We start from the raw sequence: 19,221 nt of genomic DNA, 5'->3' as shown, positions 1-19,221 counted from the left end.
GATTATAGTGTCATTATGAGTCCAGTGAAAAGACAACATTTAGGTTTCGATATATTTAACGAAAATTCTCCCCATTATACTACTACATGAGAAATTACTGCCATCTGATTGTCTTAGAGCACTGGTATTTCAGCTTAATTCAAAATACCTACATGTGAAAATTACAAACCTTTTGCCGGTAGTAGTATAAACAAATAACACCATGATTTGTACGTGATATTTGGCATAAATACCACTCAAGATATTTCAAAATTGTCTCATAGTTTACTCCCGTAATGGCTCGTGAAATGACAAATGACGATATTTTGAAATATCACTCGTGGCATTTATGCCAAATATCACTACTAATCATGCTATTACCTATACCTATTGCCATTGTGGTATCTTTTATCCCATGCTGTATGGTAAAACAGGCAACTTGTAGGGTGGTAAAATGCACAACATTGCTATTTAAATCATTATGTAGCAACGTTGCAAAACAGGTTGCAAGTTTTTTGTTGCCTGTTTTCCTGTAACTTTCAACATTACTGCTTTTTTGAAGAATTGCTTATCTTTTGTTTGGGAAGACAGTAAAACAGCTATTTAAAGGAAGGTTAAGTCGGAAAAAACGTGCATGCAACAATCTGGAAAGGTAATGTGGGAGATAATCAATACACTGTTCCTGACACTGTAGCTGTCGAACTTTCTTTTGTTGCTTTCCTTTAGAATTTGCAAACACACGTCCATGGCCTCTCATGCCATTCTTTCAAATCTCTTTGAAGAATAGTGAACTCAAAACTACCCACAATACCTTTTGGTATTGTTGCATGCACTTTATCCGACAACCTCTCTCAAAATAGCTGCCAGCAAAGCAAAGCTGTTGCACTGAATAAAAAACAAAACTACTTACTTTTGATGGGGATACTTCCCAGAATGGATCAACAAGTAGTGTCTCTTGGTATCGGGTACAGATGTCGTCTGAAAATGTAAATGAACTACTAAACCATAGCTTGAACGATTCCCATGGATGCAACTCATGATCAGGTAGACAACCCTTTGGGATTTCGTTTGCCCTTGCCATTTGAGCTTGCTTGGAGGCAAATGCTTTTCTGTACAAACGGTACCATTCCCAAGGAATACTGACGATGAAACTCACCAACAGAACAAGCCATAGTTGTGATCGCCAAGACAAGTTTGTACGCATCTCAAAAATAACAACAGCACATATTACGAGAATAACAGCCACAGAAAGAAGGATTGCTTCTCCGGTTAGGTAACTTAAAATTGATATGTCACATTTGCTGCAGCAATCTTCGTGGCTTTTGAAATTTGTTAAAATACCAATGATAACCTCAGAGACATCCTGCACATTTCCTTTATCTGATGAGACAAATTTCTCGAGAGTTGAAGAATCATCTTCTGAAGCAGTCACCGTTACTTCATAACTCCCATAATCTTCAATGTGTCCAAGGATGGTTCTTGCAAGCTTTTTGAAGTATGGAGTATCACAAGGCTGTGAAGGTGATGCATTAGCAGCAGTTTTCTCAGCACATGATGGGCAACTTGATGGCATTTTTTTCAAATCTTGTTCGCACTGTAAAAGCTCTGCTTGCAGTGAACCACAATCAGTTTTCACCTGTTGGTGATGTAAATGTTGTCATTCAATTTTATCCATGGTTTATATATTATTATTTATATATCATTCATATATTACCATTTCCCCCAAAAAGGAAATAAAATTTAAACCAAGGATAAAATTGAACCACAACATATACAAAAAAGCAACATTAATTAACAATAATTAATGAATGAGGCTGAGTATCTTATGAAGAATTATGGAGATCGAAGAGGGTGTTATCCTCCGAGATCTCCATAATTCTTCATATGATACGAAAGCCGAATTCAATAATTGTTTTATTATTCATTCAAAATAATTCCTAGTTTAAAAACAGAGCTAAAACATGCTTACCTCCATCGATGTTAAGTTCACCTTCGATAGTGCACGTTTAGGGTTTGTCAGCTCTGCAAATGTTCTCCAAATAGCAGATGTCACCCTTCAAGTTGTGTTCTTGTTGTTCTTTCCATGTTTTTAGCCATAATTTCGCCTAGTTCTTACTCTTGAAACAAGTGAAATGTCCGCCATTTTTTTTTTGTTTTCACAACCAAAACAACTCAACCTCATCCCTAGGTCTTCTCAGTAAACGGTGCCTTAACCTGCAAGAACACTGCATTTTTGATGTCACTTCCTCGTTAAACACAAAATTCTTCCAGATTTGGTCATCAGTAACTGGTTATGGTGAATTATGCGTGTGCTTTTAGCCAATGAGAATCGGGGAAATATTTTGAATGAATATTAATCCAATCTTATGGATGAGTGTGGGGAGGGTGTCTGAAAAGTCTTGGAGCAAGTGAACATGGAATATGACCATGACAACCCTGTAAGGGATAACTCTTAGACACCTTCACACTAAAATCCTCAGTGAGAAAAATTTACAGGGTTGGCAAAAATATGCCAAATTTGGCGTATTTTACGCCAAAATTGTTCACATGACTCCACTGAGGTTACGGAGGGAGTCACTTCGACTCCAAAAATTTTCGGTAACAAACAGGGAGCCACTTCGACTCCAGAAATAACAAACAAAATTGTCCTTACCTTTTTCGCAACAAATACAATTTACGTTAATTGTAAACTTTGTAAACCTTAATTAAATTATCGAAATTAAAGAATCATACTGCTCGACAAAACAGGAAGAGGGTAAATTACTGTAGTTTACTCAATAACCGCCATTATGGATTTGAGCTTTCCAGGTCAGCGGACCGCCACAACTACTTCATGTATCCCTCACGATAGTGTCTGATACTTGACTCCAAATATTCCAAAATGACTCCAAACTTTGTGAAGCAGAAGTCACACTGACTCCACTCATCAATAAAATTTGCAAACCCTGAATTTAACTACCCATATGTACCAAAACACATTCAGGGGTAATGGAGTGCAAGGAGCAAAATGAGACTTCCAGCAACTGAATGCAGGTGTTAGCAAAATCTGTGACTATAGCAGGAGAGCTGTAAATTTACTGCTACCCTGAGAAAAAGGAGCAGACCACTAGCAAACATTGTCTTGAGTTTAACCTAACCTAAATTGAATTTAGCCACATATAACCTATTATGGACAATGCAGAGACATACTGATTTAGTTGAAACTTTCATAGGCTATTATTTTCAGCAACACACAAATAGTCTGCAAAATGCCACTACCTAAGAGAGAGTTAATGTGGCTAAAATGTAATTTAGGAAAAGTTAACCTTGAAACCAAATTTTATTATTAATATGAGCCACTGGTTTTTTCTCATTGGGTGGGGCTGTCTTTGGTCCTTGGCAGGGACACCTTGTGATCTTTATACCAGTTGCTTCCTTGTAGTTCTTTGAAAAAAACAACAGGGATGTAGCTAAAGAAAACCTAGGCAAGCTTTTTCTATTAGACAGTCAAGCCGGCTTTTTAAGTCAACTACCTCTACACAATTACCACTTGCTTTTTCTTTCAGAGTAATCTGAGCCAGTGGTAAGCCATTTTTCAGCCAGACTATTACCTGGCAGCTGGCTGTTAGTGACATCCCTAAAAGTCTTAAGAGGGAATCCATTAGGAACTGAGTAATTTTTATTTTCAAATAACACCAAAGACGATTTCCTACTGGGGCCCAGGAAAAAAATTTCAAAATTCACAGAAATTGACAAAACACAGGTAAAATTGTCATGTATAAGACTTCATTTTATGAAATTTGAGGCCTTTAAAGTATGTTTTCTCAGGCTCCAATAAGAACCATTTCTTTGGAGTTGTTTCATACAACTTAGCCTTTGAAAAGTGTGAAAAAGAATGCAATATGCTTTAAATTATTCTGGTACAAGGTTTTCATCCACTAAAAATTAAAGTAAGTCAATTTAAATGTTCTTGAAACATAGCCAGTCTTAACGTCTTAATGATGCTGACAGTTTTGATGACTGTCAGCCATCTTTATCAAAACTTGAACAACATTATAAGTGTCAGAAGCCTTAAATAGGCCTCTGAAGGTGTTAATATTGCCATAAATGCGCAAAGTCACTCTCTAGACGCCCCCTCCCCTCCTGGTTTGGGGGTGGAGATCACTTGTGTCCATATGGGAGAAGGCTGATAGGCTCCCTCATCCCTGTTCATAGTAGGAGTGTTCGATCTAATACATATGCTTTCCTTGATCCATCGCTTAAACTTGTCGCTTTCCTGCTCAACTACTTCACTTGCTTCCCAATTCATAATATGATTGTTCTGACAGACGTGGTCTGTTATGGCTGATTTATGGTGTTCACTGGTAGAAGCTCTGCCGGTGGATCTTGTGAAATTTCTGTCAGAGATCTTTTCTGCTTCCTTTCTGTGTTCTGTGATCCTGGTTCCCAGCTGTCCCTCAGTTTCACTGATACATACCTTTTCGCATTGGCTGCATGGAATTTTGTACACCACTCCAGTCTTTTTTTGCTTCTCAACTTTGTCCTTCGGGTGAACTAAAACCTGTCTGAGGGTGGTTAGAGGTTTAACCACTGTGGCTACCTTGTGTTTGGTGAATATACGTTGTATTTTCTCCGTGAATGAGTGGACATATGGGACAGTCACCACTCCTCTTGATTTTTCTTGTGCTTTATCTTTCTTGGGTTTTTTTTTTGTAATAGCTTTCTTTCTGTTCATTTGCTCTTTGACCTTCTTTATCACCCAATCCAGGTAACCACATGTATGGAGGGCTGTTCTTATGTGTTCTTCCTCTTGTTTACGGTCTTCTTCTTCCGTGACAATGCTGTCACTCCTTTCCAATAACGTCCGTATGACAGCAACTTTGTGCTGAAGCGGATTATGCGATTAAAACGACAGGTACTGGTCTGTGTTTGGCTTTCCTGTAAACCAGTAGTTTGATGGATCCGTTCTCCCTCCTGGTGATAAGGGTGTCCAGAAATGGGATCTGGCCATTTTTCTCTGGTTCGTGCGTGAATTTGATGCTGTTTGTTTTGTCTATTCTGTTAAGATGATCTGTCAGAGCCTGCACCTTTCCCCTCTTAATGATTTCTAGGATGTCATCCACATATCGTTTCCATAGCTTAGGTTTACAGTCTATGGGAGCAGTGGCGATGGCCTGTTGTTCTAGCCATTCCATAAAGAAGTTAGCGAGGATCAGGGATACTGAGCTGCCCATGGCTGTGCTGAACTTCTGTTTGAATAATATTGTCCTCTGAAAGTGAAGTATGTGGTGGTGGCAATAAATTCTGTGATCCATTATATCATCAACCTCTAGGTTTGTTCTTTTCTTTAGATCTTGATCTTTATCTAGGCGTTCTCTTATGATGGTTAATGTCTCCTCTTGGTAAAGGGGGTCTTGGTAAAGGGGTCTTACACGTTTATTGCAATAATTAACACCTTCAGAAGCCTATTTAAGGCTTCTGACACTTTTAATATTTTTCAAGTTTTGATAAAGATGGCTGACAGTCATCGAAACTGTCAGCATCATTAAGACGTTAAGACTGGCTATGTTTCAAGAATATTTAAATCAACTTATTAACTTTTCTAGCCTGATGAATTTCTTCAAGAATTTAAAAATTAAAGTAATTATTATTACTCAATTTCCTAATGGATTTCATCTTCATTGCGTTTGCAGTGTTGCCTGCAATCAACTGTTAAAAAATAACCAAGATTGTCCATTCTTCCTGGCTTGGATAAGGGTTGGGAGTGTTCTCAGAAAATTAGCTGGTATAATAATACTAGAATAAACTAGGGGCTTACATACCTATCAATATTAGTACAGGGCTCGCAGTTAACTTTTAAGTGCACTTGCAAAGTTTTGCTAGTAAGATTTTTTGCCACTAGCAAACTGGTGATACCACTAGCAAATTCTTTGCCTTCGTTTGGGAGTCATGGGTGATTCTAACTCGCAAGCGTTTGCAAGTGGATATTTTTCTCACTCGCAGATTATCAAAATCACTCGCATTCTGTGAGTTTGCGAGCGTTAATTTTGAGTCCTGTAAAAGCTTCAGATGGGGAATGTTAGAAAACTTCGGACAAATTATTGGCTGTAAGACTGGGATTTATAAAATAACTAAGATAGTACGCCCGCTCTGATTGGCCGAGAGCAGTGTTTGCATGAGAGTATGTAAACATGGTTGTGGCGTCAAGTTGTTTGGCTTTTCGCGCGCTAATCACGCAAGCACCAAATTTGAAAAAGTTTTCGAGTTCAAAACTCGACAAGTTTACTTTATTTACCCATTCCTTCGTCGGCTGAAACATGGAAAATCGTTACAAAGAAGGTGAGTCAATTTTTCTTCGCTTAAGCTGACATTTTAAGCGAGACAACTCCGTATTTTGCAAAGCATCTTTTTGCAAAACAAGAATTCATTAAGCGTGCAAGACTTCGTGGACAAGATTTTGCGACTGGTAAGAATTTCTCTTTTAATCAGTGTCATACAAAGAGTTTTGCGTTTTTTTCTAGGGAAAGTTATTTTATAAAAGCAATAGAAAACTTTTTTCCTGTGTTTGCATAGCCTGATATAAACACTCGAGGCGTTGGGAGAATTCTCGAGTTATGCAAACCCTCGACTTCGTCTCGGGCTTGCATAACTGTCTCGAATTCTCCCAACCCCTCTCGTGTTTATATCAGGCTATGCAAACACGGAAAACGTTTTCTATTGCTTAAGTTCAAACAGTGTCGAAAACAAAATAGTTTGACATTGAATAGTGTTACCTTGATGAGGATTTTGAAACTTTTGTGGTGTCAGGAATTTTATATTTGAAACTATAGCCATCTTTGAACTGCACAGAATGGATGAGAGCCTTGTCAATTTTGAGCAATATACCCAGAAATCCACATTTTGGGTGCTTCTTGGTGTTGCATGCAGAACTCATTATTTTGTTAACTTTTGTTTGTGGTCAGGATATTATTCAGATTCTTTTCAACCTTTCGTTTTATGTCATTACCCACATTTTAGAGTCGTCTAAAATATGATGTAAGCACTGGGAGAAGGTTATATGGACTTCAAAAAAGCAGACTAGATTGTTGATCATCTAGATAATCTACTGTCGAAATATATGATATAAAAGAGGTTCTAAGGCAGTATTTTTCCTTTGCTTCTGAAACAACTTTTTTAACCGCACATTCTAAGACTGCACACTAATTTCTCAGTTTAGTTTATAATGTATTGCCACTTCATACCAGCTTCTCATTGTTTTCAAACAGGGTTGGGCAGTCTTTCCCTTGGTATTACTACACTTCATGACTTGCCTAGCTTTCCTGAGACACAATGATTATTCCAAAGAAAAAGTAATGGTGGGAAACTTGAACCAAAACATCGTCCAGCGATTGGGCATTTAAGCTGTAATTTGTATTCGTATCCCCACTTAGTCCCCCATTCCTGCGCAACTTCCCCCCCACCCCCTTCCCCCCAAAAATCGGCATCAATTTTTAACTGATAATTGTTTCTTTTTAGTCACTCACTTAATGTACACACAGAGATTCCAACCCTCCCGATTTGATCGGGAGTCTCCCGATTTGATGCCTTGCCTCCCGCTCTCCTGATTTTTACCAAATTCTCCCGATTTATTATAAAATTCTGAAAACTAGGGAAAAATTGGTAATCTTTAGAATTTTTGGCGATCTGTCACTGTGAAACACTCATATTATACTTACTTTCTTCGCGAAGGGCATTATGGTATGTTATAACTCAGGCCGGAATGATGTCAAAATTCAGGAAATGGCACTTGAGAGAGCCTAAATTTGCAAAATTTCCCGGGGGTGGGCATTCCCCCGGACCCCGCTAGAAGCTCGCGCCGAAGGCGCTAATAATTACTCCCTATTTTCCATCGCATAGGGCTGGAATCTCTGAACACATACAATTTTTCGTTGCAGAATGTGGAAGGCCTAAATGTTATCTATGCTTTGCAACCATAGCTTTAGCTTGTATCAAAATAATATTGTGCATTAAATTTAAATTTTGAAAACGAAACTAACCTTGCTATCAGTGTCATAGTTAATCATGTCTCCAGGATTCACCCATTCTTCCATTGGAGGCGTTTTTCCAGAATCAATGTCCGCTTTTACCAACGCAGAGCCGCCAAGAAGGGTAACAGTAGTTAAAAGAAGCGGGAAAATATACATTTTGTCGGTAAGTTTCACATTCTCTTCTGCATTTACTTCACCTCATGAACGATTCCTAGAAAATGGTCGACAAGAGACTGGTGACTAATTCTAGCTCAAAAACCATCCTTACCCCTCACCACACGGAACCATATCTACTCGCTGCACTGGTTTCACATTTTTCTTTCCTTTATTTTCAGTAAGCATGGCTTCTCTTAGTATTATTTTTGAAATTTTTAGTATAATTTTCTTCCACTAATACTTTCTTTATACCTTTCAATAAACGTGTGTTTTTAATTTTCACCTGTAACCAATTCTGTAACCTGTTTATTGGGCGTTAGAGATCGACAATGAATAAGGAATGCTGATAAAAGTGGTCTTGACAAAACTCAAAACTTTTGAAAGTATTAGAGCGTGTTTCGGAAAAAGAAATACCTGTAAAAGAAAAATAAGGTTCTTTTAAATAGACTCTACCCCTCCCCCTGTAAGTGGATTCATGTTTGTTTTTCTTTCCTGGATCGATCAGACTCCCCTGGGAATATTTCGCGCCATTTTCCACGTGCGCACGTGGAACGACTAATCTTGTTTATCAACTCCTGCACAACATCTTTGTCATTCGCTGATGATAAGGCCATCACTTCAACAATATCGCGATGAATTTTACTTACCTCGTTCTTTTGAAACCTTCAGAAATACGTTTCACTAAGAACGTGCTTGCATCCAAATTTGACAACGGAATTCCTCTGCTTGAGACATTTACTCAGCTCAAAAATGGAGAAATTCTGATGGAAGATATTCCGCTCATCGAAGTGGTATTTTACCCGGAGAAGTGGGAATGGTACACCTTGAATAACCGAAGGCTCTGGGTCTTGAGAGAGCTAGAAAAGGTTGGGAAATGCAATTATATCAAGACAAAAAGGGTTGAATACGTGGAGAATGTGTTTGATTACCCCTCGCTCTTGTACGGCTCCGCTTCTCTGAAGGAAGACTCTCGTTCGTTTTCATGGCGCGGCGACAACTTGCAAATCACAACACGGCGCACTCCTTCGAGAGACGTGGATATATTTCTCCAAGACGATGAGCGACAGTCATATTTTTACAAGAAATGCAGCCGCAGGTACAGCGAGAGAAGTCTGCAACGGAAAATGAGACACCGCCATCGTTGTAAGAAACGGCATCGTCGCTTTCACCCGTATGCAAGGCACAGCTTGCGTGACGAGACAGACGAGAGAGCAGGTTATGATGATGATTCTCAACAAGGGGTAGCGGTGGAGAAGTACACCAGGGAGCGAATAAATTCCGGGTCTTCTGATTATTCAGGATATGAATACGGTTTTCAGTTTAGTTATACCATATGGTACAAACGTCGCCAAGCGTTTTTACACAGTGTTTACTGCTTTCGCACAGGCCGTCTGAAAAATCCGTCTCGCTTTATTGATATCCTTTATACCTGCGGCGTTTGCTTCAAGAGCTTCAAGTCCAAAGTCAGTTTGAATCAACACAGTGAAGAGCTTTTCCACTGGGCTTGTGTGCGCTGTGGGAGGTTTTTCGAAAGTCACACGGCGCTGGGACAACACAAACTCGCTTTGAATCACACTATCTGACTATTTGTTTATAAACCTTGTTAGGTCGTTTCTGAGCCTAAACGTTGTTCATGTTCTATGTTGTAGTGACAGTAATAAGGCAGATGAAGAATGTACATTCATTTTTAAAAATGAATGTCTTATTGCATGACAGACAGTCTCGATTGCGTGATGCTTCATGTTGCGTTACATTTTAGGTGTCCAGAAATGTTAGGTAAATTAATTAACTGATTAATTAATTGACTTGAATGATTTATTTATATTAAAGGTATAACCTTACAAGGAACCGTGAAAATTATGTTAGTGTTAAACAAAATGATCCAAAATTTACCATTTATAAGATGTTATCAAGTACTAGTAATAAGGAGAAAAAAATATGAAATGTCTGAAGTTGTACATCTTAATTTATCAAATAATTTCTCTAGGTAATACGCATCAGTGATTGTTTGCCTTAATCATGACATATAGTTCCAGAGATACCAGTTCTAAATTTTAATGCAAGGGTTGTATGTTTAGAAGTTAACTAAGAATCACATACAGCGGACTGCTGAGATTGTGTCAATTTAATATATCTGTTAAAAATGTTGAATAAATCCTATGTTGTTTAAAAGTGACCTGGTGATGTTTTGAAGAATTTTAGACATTTCAAAAAGAATTTTAGAGCTTTTTTCGGGGAAGTTCCGGAAATAATTTTTGGGCTTGTTTCGGGGATTATGTAGCTAATTAAGCTTATATTTTGGGTTTTAGGAGGGCTCACTGGAACGGAGTGGCTTACAATGGCGGTAAAGAAAAAGTGCTTCCAAACAAGCTGTAGCCGTGCTAATCAAAATATAGGCTGAGGGTAGTTTATCTATTTCTTCAGATTTAGCAGTCATGGCAGATGCAGACCTTCAGATAAGGCGGGGACCCGGTCATCCAGACATTGAGATAGGGAGAGTGGCAGTCACAAAAAAATTTTTTTCGGCGCTTTGGGCCTCAGTTTGGTCTAAAAATAAGGGATGACCGGGCCCCTTCCCTGGATCCCCCACTGTTTAATAAGGGAGTGCACGTGCGTGTGAGCGTCGAGGGACAAAGCCGCTAGGCGGAGAGATTATGAGTTTAAGCAGCGACGTTTTTGAGGGACGCACGGCAACCGGAAGTGGAAGTTATGCACCTGCACACTTGAGCCGTGATTTTGAAAACACGTTTGGGCAAATCGTCAGGCTATAAGAGTAAAGACATTCAGCCATACAAACTTGGATGCGTCAAGGAATTATAAAAAAAGAAAAAAGCTCACTTCCGGTTTACGTGCGTCGCTCAAAAACGTTGCAAAAAATTCCCGGATATCCATCACGAACGTTCTCATTTTCGTGTCTCGCGCGTTTTGCTCGATGGACTGAGAAAAAAGAGTGGCTGCTCGTAGTATAATCAATTACTGGGTTAAGCTTTAAAACATCACAATAAATTGAATTTGGAGGGGGGCGGGGTTAGAGGGAGGCTTTTATGTAAGAGGGGCGGGGGTCGGGTATAAACGGATGTTTTAGCTTACATTACAGGTAGATACGGATAGGCCAATAACTTGGTGAGGAGCGGGGAAGGGGTGTTTATAAGCGGTAGTTTATAAACGCGATCCTCCTCCCCCCGCCCCCTCCCCCCCGCTCGCTTTCGCGTCTCCTCTCGCGTGCCTCTTGCGCGTCCACTTTTCACGATATTCCCTAAATGGAGAGCTTGCTCGCAGGCTACGGTATGCGCCGAATTTTGTCCAGGTTATTGAGGCGTCACGCTAAGCCCCAAACGTGACTAATCCCTCTGGTTCATCAATCAACACAGGTTGCCAGCGACATGGGTATCATGTTCACTTGCCAGTCCTTCTTGCTGTGACCATATATAGTATATGCTCGTCGCGCTTCCTTTGCCGGTACGTTGAAAGCGTTTGAGTAGTTTCGTTCAGCTTTGCACCGTACTTTGCTATTGCCGTTGAGGACACCTTTTGTCTTGTTGGGTAAGTTGTTTCAAAGAGTCTCAGAGCAAAGACAAATAATCTTAATATGTATCTGTGCTTTGGTTACGAATGAAAGTCCGATCATGCCTTCGAGGTCAAACATCTGTTAGATTAGAATCTTAAGGATTTAGAACCACAACATCAGTTGTTCCAAGAGATCGTAATGATCTCTTGGCTGTTATCATCTTTAATAGCATTTTTAATATAAAAAATTGGCGTGTTTCTTTAACTGGGTATCGTTTTGAAATCAAAATCATTCTAAAAGTGCATTCCTCCCCGGGGGCCATAGCATCCCGGAGGGGGAACTCCTTGTAGCCTTACTCGATCCCAGTCGTTTCTTATCATTTGTAGGCGTTCACGGAACGGTCATTACGGCACCTCGGCGAAAGGGACGATGAGAAAGAGAGAGGGAGAATCATTCAACCTCCCGCAGCGCACGTCTTACACTCGACGGGCTTCGCTCTTTAATGTTTAATTTTAAGGACTTTATAAGAGACAAAGGGGATGACTGGACTGGGTATACAGTTATACTCCCCCGTATTGCGTTACAGTTTTCAATAAGAGTAAGGATTTCACAATTTGAGGTATAGAAAAGAAAAGGAAAGCTATCATAGTATTAAAAGGGGTGTTTCAAATTAACTTGGAGTATTGCAGCTAAGACTTATAACCCATTTTCTGAAATATGTGAATCATTTACCGAAGCGCTTCAGTCATTTCCAATACTGTCGCACTGTTATCTCAAGCGCTTTTGTGGCACGTTTTGTGGCTATGAAACGAAAACCAGTTTCTATAGAAGGTATACACAAGAGGTACCTTTTTTGGTTAAAAACCGTGTTTAAAAATGAGTACCTCAAGATATGAAGTCAAACCCCTTTTTTTCTTTCTCTTTTTTTTTTTGGCCTTTATTAGTGTCTGTGTTGTAACATGTGGCTTTGTGAAATGTGAAAACTGCGTCAGGTTTACTTAGCCTTTGTGCAGACCCCCCTCCCCTACAACGGTCTTGTAGTGAGTTTTTCTTTTCACTCCGCTTTGTGAGGAGTACTCTATATTCTGCTATTGAGGTGTCAAACAAACTCTTTTTCCGAATAGCTTATCCAACCATTCGCGAACTGTTAAACAGCATGATAAAGCAGAGTCGAAGGTGCTCTTAGTCCAGGGGAGTGGACAAATTCTTCCTAAAACCATTACTCTATTCCAACCCCGAAATATGCGAGTTTAATATCTCACTCTGATTTGCTCTTGACCTAGAATTCGATACAGAAATATTAAATATCAGCAAGTCAACAGCGACAATTGACAATTCTATTAGTATTGTCATTCCAGAAGGAATGCTGACATGCACTTAAATACGTGAAGATGTCAAAGGTAACAACACAATTTATTGCTTTTAAAACGTGGTAGAAACCTGCCAAGTGAGGAAGAATTCGAGGAAATTAGCTGGGTTTGCAACTTGTGCTATTACAAAATTAAATTCGATACTCTTGACATTTCAGAGCCGTCCATTTGCAGCACGTACACTCCGACACACGATCTCAGTTACCCAGGAACGAAATGACTAGGTTTTCGCCAAAATTTAAGAAATTAGAAGAGCTTCAGCAGCTCTAACTGCATGATTCAAGGTATTTCAGTGTAATAACCCCAATTTAACACCGGTTCTTTTAAATTTACACCACAACAGTTAAATTCCTTCACATAGTTCTATATCCAATTTCACAACAGAGGTGAGCCGACAAGCTAAAAACAAATCCCTTTGGCGCCTAACATACATTTGGGACCTATTTTGAGAAGACAGGAAGGGGTATTTCAATGCTTTTACAATTTGAAATATTAATTCACAAAGTTTTCATTGCAGCTTTTCTTGCTCAGAATGCGCCCTGTAAGCATTCTGCTGCCTGCTATTTTGCTTGCTTTGGTGGTTCAAAGTGAAGGCTCAAGAACATGCCAGCGGCCTTCCTCATGGAAGATTGATCAACTGAACCCACTGGCTGAAGCACGCTCTAAGGGTCACGTGGTTATCCTTGGACTACTGTTGGCCAGCTGACGATTTTGTCAGTGGCAGGCTAGCCAAATGAACGTCATGTACAAGAACGTAGTCTTTAAAAGGTAACACTTAAAGGGGCTGTGTCACGGCAGTCCAGTTCATTTTGTTTAATTTTGCCAATTACTCGACCTCAATCGCTATGGAACTTAAAGTAAGCAAAGAAATTACATGTAAATGACAAAATCAGGGATCCGAGACAAACAAATATGTCTCCTGAGCATTATTTTTGAAGTTGCAAGCAGCAGGGATCAACTTTGAAAAACTGTTAGGCTGAACAGTTTTCAAAAACCCTAATGTCAATCCGTTTCAATCTTCTTCAGTTTTGCCCATCCGTGGCATCTGTTGTTTCTGTTATGTTATTTTAACCTTCCATTAAAGTTTTAAGCGGTTATTTTTATGTTTCTCTTAATTTAACGGGCATTTTGTAATTTCCTAATTTGGCTGAATTTCGTGACACAGCTCCTTTAAAGGCGCATGAATCTACACCTATTACACTATGCAACGACGCGGGTTTATAGAGTCCAACGCAGACAAGGTTGTTTGGGCTCGTCACGCGTGAAGATTGCGTGACGAGCCCTAAGGACACCTCCTTGTGAGTAGTATGCTAGCTTACAGGATAAGACTTCAAATGTAGTGTTTTGCAGACATAACATGACTCAACCGTCTCAATGTCCTCTTCATTTTTTTTTTCTCCTGCGAACCGCCTGTCGCAGTCAAATTTCAGCGCTCGCTGCTTTGCTGGAGAAGCTTTTAAGGAAGGAAAAACGTTTGGATTTACGTGCTATCTCTTGATTACGAGGAGCCTTCCGGCTTTATGAAATTAATCCCAGTAAAACGTTTAAACATGGTCACGACCATTACACAGAGTTTCCTTATTGAAAATTTCAAATAAACTGTTTGTGTATGGTACTTAAATGAAGATATCTCGACCCTTCAACGAGGTTGAAAATGTCAGAAATATAGTTTCGTGACCAGGATCAATACTGCAATTCTCTGGATCATCTCGATTCGGGGGATTACATGGATATAAGAATTTCTTTCTAGGCCACTGCGATAATCCCAATCGTCCGGAGCTGCTGCACCAGAGCTGTTTCCGTGGGACATGTATTAGGGCGATAGCGTAGCCTGAATAGAACTCAAGTCTACGTCTGAATCATCTCGTTCTTCCCTAAAAATCTAGGCAATCGAAAAGATCTAGGGCCCGTTTCTCCAAAGTCCCGATAACTTTTCGCGTCCGAAATCAAATATTCAAATCGAAATAAAAAGAATATGAGCGCGGGTCCTGGCTAGCTAAATACTCCATTTTGTTCCATTAACTGATAGTTTTGTCATGTAAGATGCAAAACTGTTAAAACTTCTATCTTTCATGTAAAGAACAACAGCTGTACGGGCCCGTTAATTATCGGGACTTTGCGCCCCTGGGCGATAATATAAAGGGCTCCTTGTGATCCAGGTGACTCCATAGGTACGTCAATACTTTCTACTTTTTCAGCTTTATTTTGAAATATTGAACTTTATTCCATGCGCACGTTTTCCCTCATTTAGGAATATCACTGACGTTTCGTTCATGATTTTGAACATGAAAAGGGCCGCCTCCACAATCTCCAAGTTGACCAGCAGAGTCTCGTTCCCTGTCTACCAAGAGCCAGTTTCGCAAGATATCATGGGAATGCTAGGTGGTGCAAAAGACGATATACTGATTTATGATCGGTGCGGACTACTGGTTAAGCACTTCTCTATGCCATACAGCTACCTTGGGTGGCCATTCGTCAGGTAAATTGCATCCTCCTATGAGTTCGAAGAAACCTTTAGATTCTAAGACGAGGACGAGATTACGTAGACAAGATTTTTGCAGTACTAGGTAGTGCGTGCACGTGAACCAGCGTCATTTTGGCGGGAAAACGTGATAGCACACCCCTCCCCTCTGCAACAGAACTAGTGGAATCTGTATCTTCACTGGGTTCTCGGAGGAAACGTCACTGGGTTGGTTTATTTTCCGTGGAATAAAGCCTTTGTTACCCTTCTACGAGTTTTAACGAAAATGTCTTAGTGACTGAAAAAGTTATCAAATGTTAGAAGTTTTATCATCTTGCGATTGTGAAAATAACCGTGCTAACTTTCTGGTTAAGAGAAAGTATATATATGTTGCTTTCCGGGGCGCCTATTTTTTGGGAATACGCGAAAAAAGCAAAAGCCAAATCTTGTCCTCGAATCTGAAGGTGATCATTCTAGTAGCTAGGCAGATGCTTGACCTTTGCAATGACGTTCCACCAAGTTGGCCATTTTGTTGGTTTATTTGTTTGTGGTTTGCTTTTAATTTTGCCGCCATTGACCAAATGTAATTTACAGAGTTGTTGAAAAAAAGAACTACACATCGGAAACTGACAAGAAAGCCGAAAAAAACCACGAGACATACACAATAGCTTGGGATTTCATTATTGTTAGTAACTTTTAAGATTAATTGGCCTGCGAATACAGCCACCTTCTCATCGCCTTCTACCGTTGAGTCCGTTAGGGACATTTCGTGAGAGTTGCGTGCCTGGGTCCCTTGGCCTCATTATTCCACGCGACCTCCCGACCATTCGTCTCGGCTACGTCACCGAAATACGTTGACCGAGAAAGCCTGGGAGGACGCCGTACAGGGACTAGGGAAAGAAAGGGGACCTCTCCCGAAATGTTCGTAGCGGCAGTGAGGGGAAGAGCGATAAAATGCGGTAATAAAAAAAGCGAAAGAAAAAAAAAAGAAGAAGAAGAAGAAGAAAAGCCAAAACAGAAAAGAGAACATTAAAACTATTATTGATTACTAGGGGAATCGGCATGGTAGAAGCTACCCCAGCTTCACAATGGCCGTTTTTATGCTAGAGACGTTAAAGTCGTCTAGACGCATTTAACGTCTGAGACGTTAAAGCCGTCTAGTGTAAAAACGGGACGCACAAAAGTAGACGACCTTATTTAAAAAAGTAGATTTTTCCGAAAAAGGACTAGGCTCTACTCTCGGAAGACACTGGACACGAGTTAAAGCGGCGCCAAAAATGAACTTCAAGCCCGCGAAATGCGAACAAATTGTCCAAACTCTAACATGGCGGCGGCGTTACAACTTTTAAAGTCTATTTCTCGCCGTCGCCAAGAAAGGCATGACTTAGAAATGCAGATCTTGGTAACAAATTCAGTTCGGACGTCTGCGAGAACAGATGCAAACTCCTTAAGTTCATCCTCACTCCACTTTCTGCCACTAGACTCCTTCATGCTCTTCTTGGCCGCCATGTTGTTTTGCCCTCGTCCCAGTCGTCTCTGGACGAGTCGAGCATAAATGCGTCCTAGTTTACGACGTCCCGTCTTTATACCAGACGACTTTAACGTCTGAGACGTTAAAGTCGTCTGTTAAGTGCGTCGTTCGGACGCACTTAACAGAAGACGTTAAAGTCGTCAGACGTTAAAGTCGTCTGCCTTATTTACCGTTTTTATACTAGACGTTAAAGTCGTCTTAAGACGACTTTAACGTCTCAGACTACTTTAACGTCTCTAGCATAAAAACGGCCAATGTTTGTTTGCTAAATAAGTACGAACCTGTTTAAGACGGACGCCGTTGCATTGGGATCAGTACAAAGTTTACATTGAGGTCAGGTGTCTGCCTTATAGAGAGAGAGTAATGCAAAATGACTGTAAAATATATAGCGGGGGCCAGCTCCTTGATCCGTTCTAGGAAAGTGTCCGCTCGTAGAGTTGTCTGTACTGGTTAGAGGGCTGAAAGCATTTATTTTGTTTCAGAAACTCTCTGTGGGAAGTTATTAACAATCCATCGAAATGCAAACAATACTGTCCTGTCACGACCACGCCCAGTACCAAAAACTCGTCTCCCATCACCGCTGTGATTACTACCTCAAACAAGACTACAATCAATCCAAGTTCATTATCATCGTCAGAGAGTAGAAAATCACAGGTCGAACGTCACAGCACTACTGCCTCGTCGCCTGTTACAAAGCAGGAGGGTTTGAGCAACAGCAGCGATCGGGAACAAAAATAATAAGCGAGGCACCAAGCACAAGAGAACAGATTATAAACGCCTTTGGAGGCGCCCGTAACCCGCTACAAAAGTCGACTTTCCCCATTTTATGATCATATGTTCAACTGACTTAAACATTAGGGCACTCAGCGCAGAGCTGCAAATGAAAAGTTTGGTCCCTGAAAATGCGTTCCCCCCAGTGAAAATCCTAACTTTGGTCGGGCCCCATGACCGGACAGATCAAATACCGAAGACTAGCGTTTTCAAGCGTTGTATAGTACTTAAAGAAATTTATGGGCAACATTTATTACGTATGCCACATAAGTTTTCCTGGTTTGTTCGACTAAAATGTTTGCCAGGGGTACTTACCAGTTACATGGGATAACCAGAAGTTTCGAACACTCCCGGAAATTTATATATTTCGCGCCAGGCAAATCACACTACAAATAGCTCATTCTGATTGGTCGAATCTCGTGACGCACAGCGCCTGGTTTCGCGCCATCCCGTTTGGAAAGCGTCAGAAAATATGGGCTGTGATAAGGTGAAGCACTATTTTCCCCTTCTTTTTAGTCTGTTCAGCTGATTGGATATACTTTGTAGCCGGTCGTTCTCCCACCACGTAAATTTTTATATTTTTATGTTTATGCACAAGATTTTCAGCTGGGTGGTTTCTGTAAATGGTAAGCACCTACGGTTATAATAACAGCAAACTTTTGCAGCCCTGCCGCTATGTCTTTTGATTTACAAACTCTCTTCAAATGCGATTAGAAAACAAGGAAACCAAACTGAAACGTTGGATGCTTTGATAGGCGTCCGACAACATCTGACTAAATTTGAAAAAACGGAATTGTTTTAAGATAAAGATAACTTTCAAGTTTTTGAAAGGTAGGTGTCTTCGCTATGATGAAGTTGCATAAAATCCTCATTTGTAACTTTTGATGCGTAGAAGGCAAATGCTTCCAAAACAAGGATTATCTCAGCTCTTATAACGATGACAATGTCTTTATGCTAGAGGGAAATGAAGTTGAGACTTGAAAAATGCAATATATTGAATCACTTTTATCGCTTTATGTTTCGATCCTGTGTCCGTGATTGCTCTTTTGCCCCGGGGGAGGGGGGCACTTTAAGAGTGTTTAAGTTGGGATGTGCCTCTGGGAGACTAAAACCCTTAGCCTTTACCAGAGCTAGTTCAGCGGAATTTTGCCACCTTATACTAGACTAAACTCCCCAAATCCCCAAAGTAGCTTTTAGGCTGAGTTGCGTGCCGATTTGATTTTTTTATATTTTTGAGCGGCAATTCCCGGTTTCCCTCGTCTAGACTAAAATCCTCAACCAATTGATCAGTTTCGTGGAAAATTATACCCTATTCTAAACCCAAACTCTCCGATTTATATTCAGTATCCCAGAGTAAACTTCTTGAAAAACATACCCTTCACAGCGGTACATACCTATATAGCCCATATATGGCAGTACCTCCCCCCCCCCGGTATTTC

The 19,221-nt window shown here is 40.2% G+C and overlaps 3 protein-coding genes across 3 annotated transcripts in view; 2 read left to right on the top strand and 1 right to left on the bottom strand.

The window, feature by feature from the left end:
• Positions 1-8,186, bottom strand: part of LOC140921405 (chloride channel CLIC-like protein 1) — a 30,465-nt gene extending 22,279 nt beyond the window's left edge. The window contains exons 1-2 of the mRNA XM_073371403.1: positions 7,995-8,186; positions 890-1,615 (exon numbers count right to left, since the gene is read on the bottom strand). Coding sequence (XP_073227504.1) covers positions 890-1,615; positions 7,995-8,141 — 873 coding nt within the window. The 5' untranslated portion in view covers positions 8,142-8,186. The remainder of the gene's footprint in view (positions 1-889; positions 1,616-7,994) is intronic.
• Positions 8,187-8,721: 535 nt separating this feature from the next.
• On the top strand, positions 8,722-10,191 carry LOC140921569 (uncharacterized). Its single transcript, XM_073371569.1, has one exon. It carries the CDS (start codon positions 8,774-8,776, stop codon positions 9,722-9,724), a length of 951 nt encoding a protein of 316 aa, XP_073227670.1. The 5' UTR covers positions 8,722-8,773; the 3' UTR covers positions 9,725-10,191.
• Positions 10,192-13,616: 3,425 nt separating this feature from the next.
• Positions 13,617-18,755, top strand: LOC140921669 (selenoprotein P-like). The gene is made up of 3 exons (XM_073371677.1): positions 13,617-13,787; positions 15,271-15,498; positions 17,494-18,755. Exons 1-3 carry the CDS (start codon positions 13,753-13,755, stop codon positions 17,747-17,749), a joined length of 519 nt encoding a protein of 172 aa, XP_073227778.1. The 5' UTR covers positions 13,617-13,752; the 3' UTR covers positions 17,750-18,755.
• Positions 18,756-19,221: the final 466 nt, after the last annotated feature.

The sequence above is a fragment of the Porites lutea genome, chromosome 12 (assembly GCF_958299795.1).
Source record: "Porites lutea chromosome 12, jaPorLute2.1, whole genome shotgun sequence".
NCBI classification, from domain to species: domain Eukaryota; kingdom Metazoa; phylum Cnidaria; class Anthozoa; order Scleractinia; family Poritidae; genus Porites; species Porites lutea.
Note: the sequence above shows the minus strand (reverse complement) of the source record. Positions and strands in the feature narration are given on the sequence as shown.

Excerpts from the sequence above, each read along its gene's own strand:
- LOC140921569 (XM_073371569.1), top strand. The coding sequence starts at position 8,774 with ATGAATTTTACTTACCTCGTTCTTTTGAAACCTTCAGAAATACGTTTC.
- LOC140921669 (XM_073371677.1), top strand. The coding sequence starts at position 13,753 with ATGAACGTCATGTACAAGAACGTAGTCTTTAAAAG. Across the intron at positions 13,788-15,270 it reads AAGAACGTAGTCTTTAAAAG|GAATATCACTGACGTTTCGT; the intron begins GTAACACTTAAA and ends TCCCTCATTTAG. Across the intron at positions 15,499-17,493 it reads CTTGGGTGGCCATTCGTCAG|AAACTCTCTGTGGGAAGTTA; the intron begins GTAAATTGCATC and ends ATTTTGTTTCAG.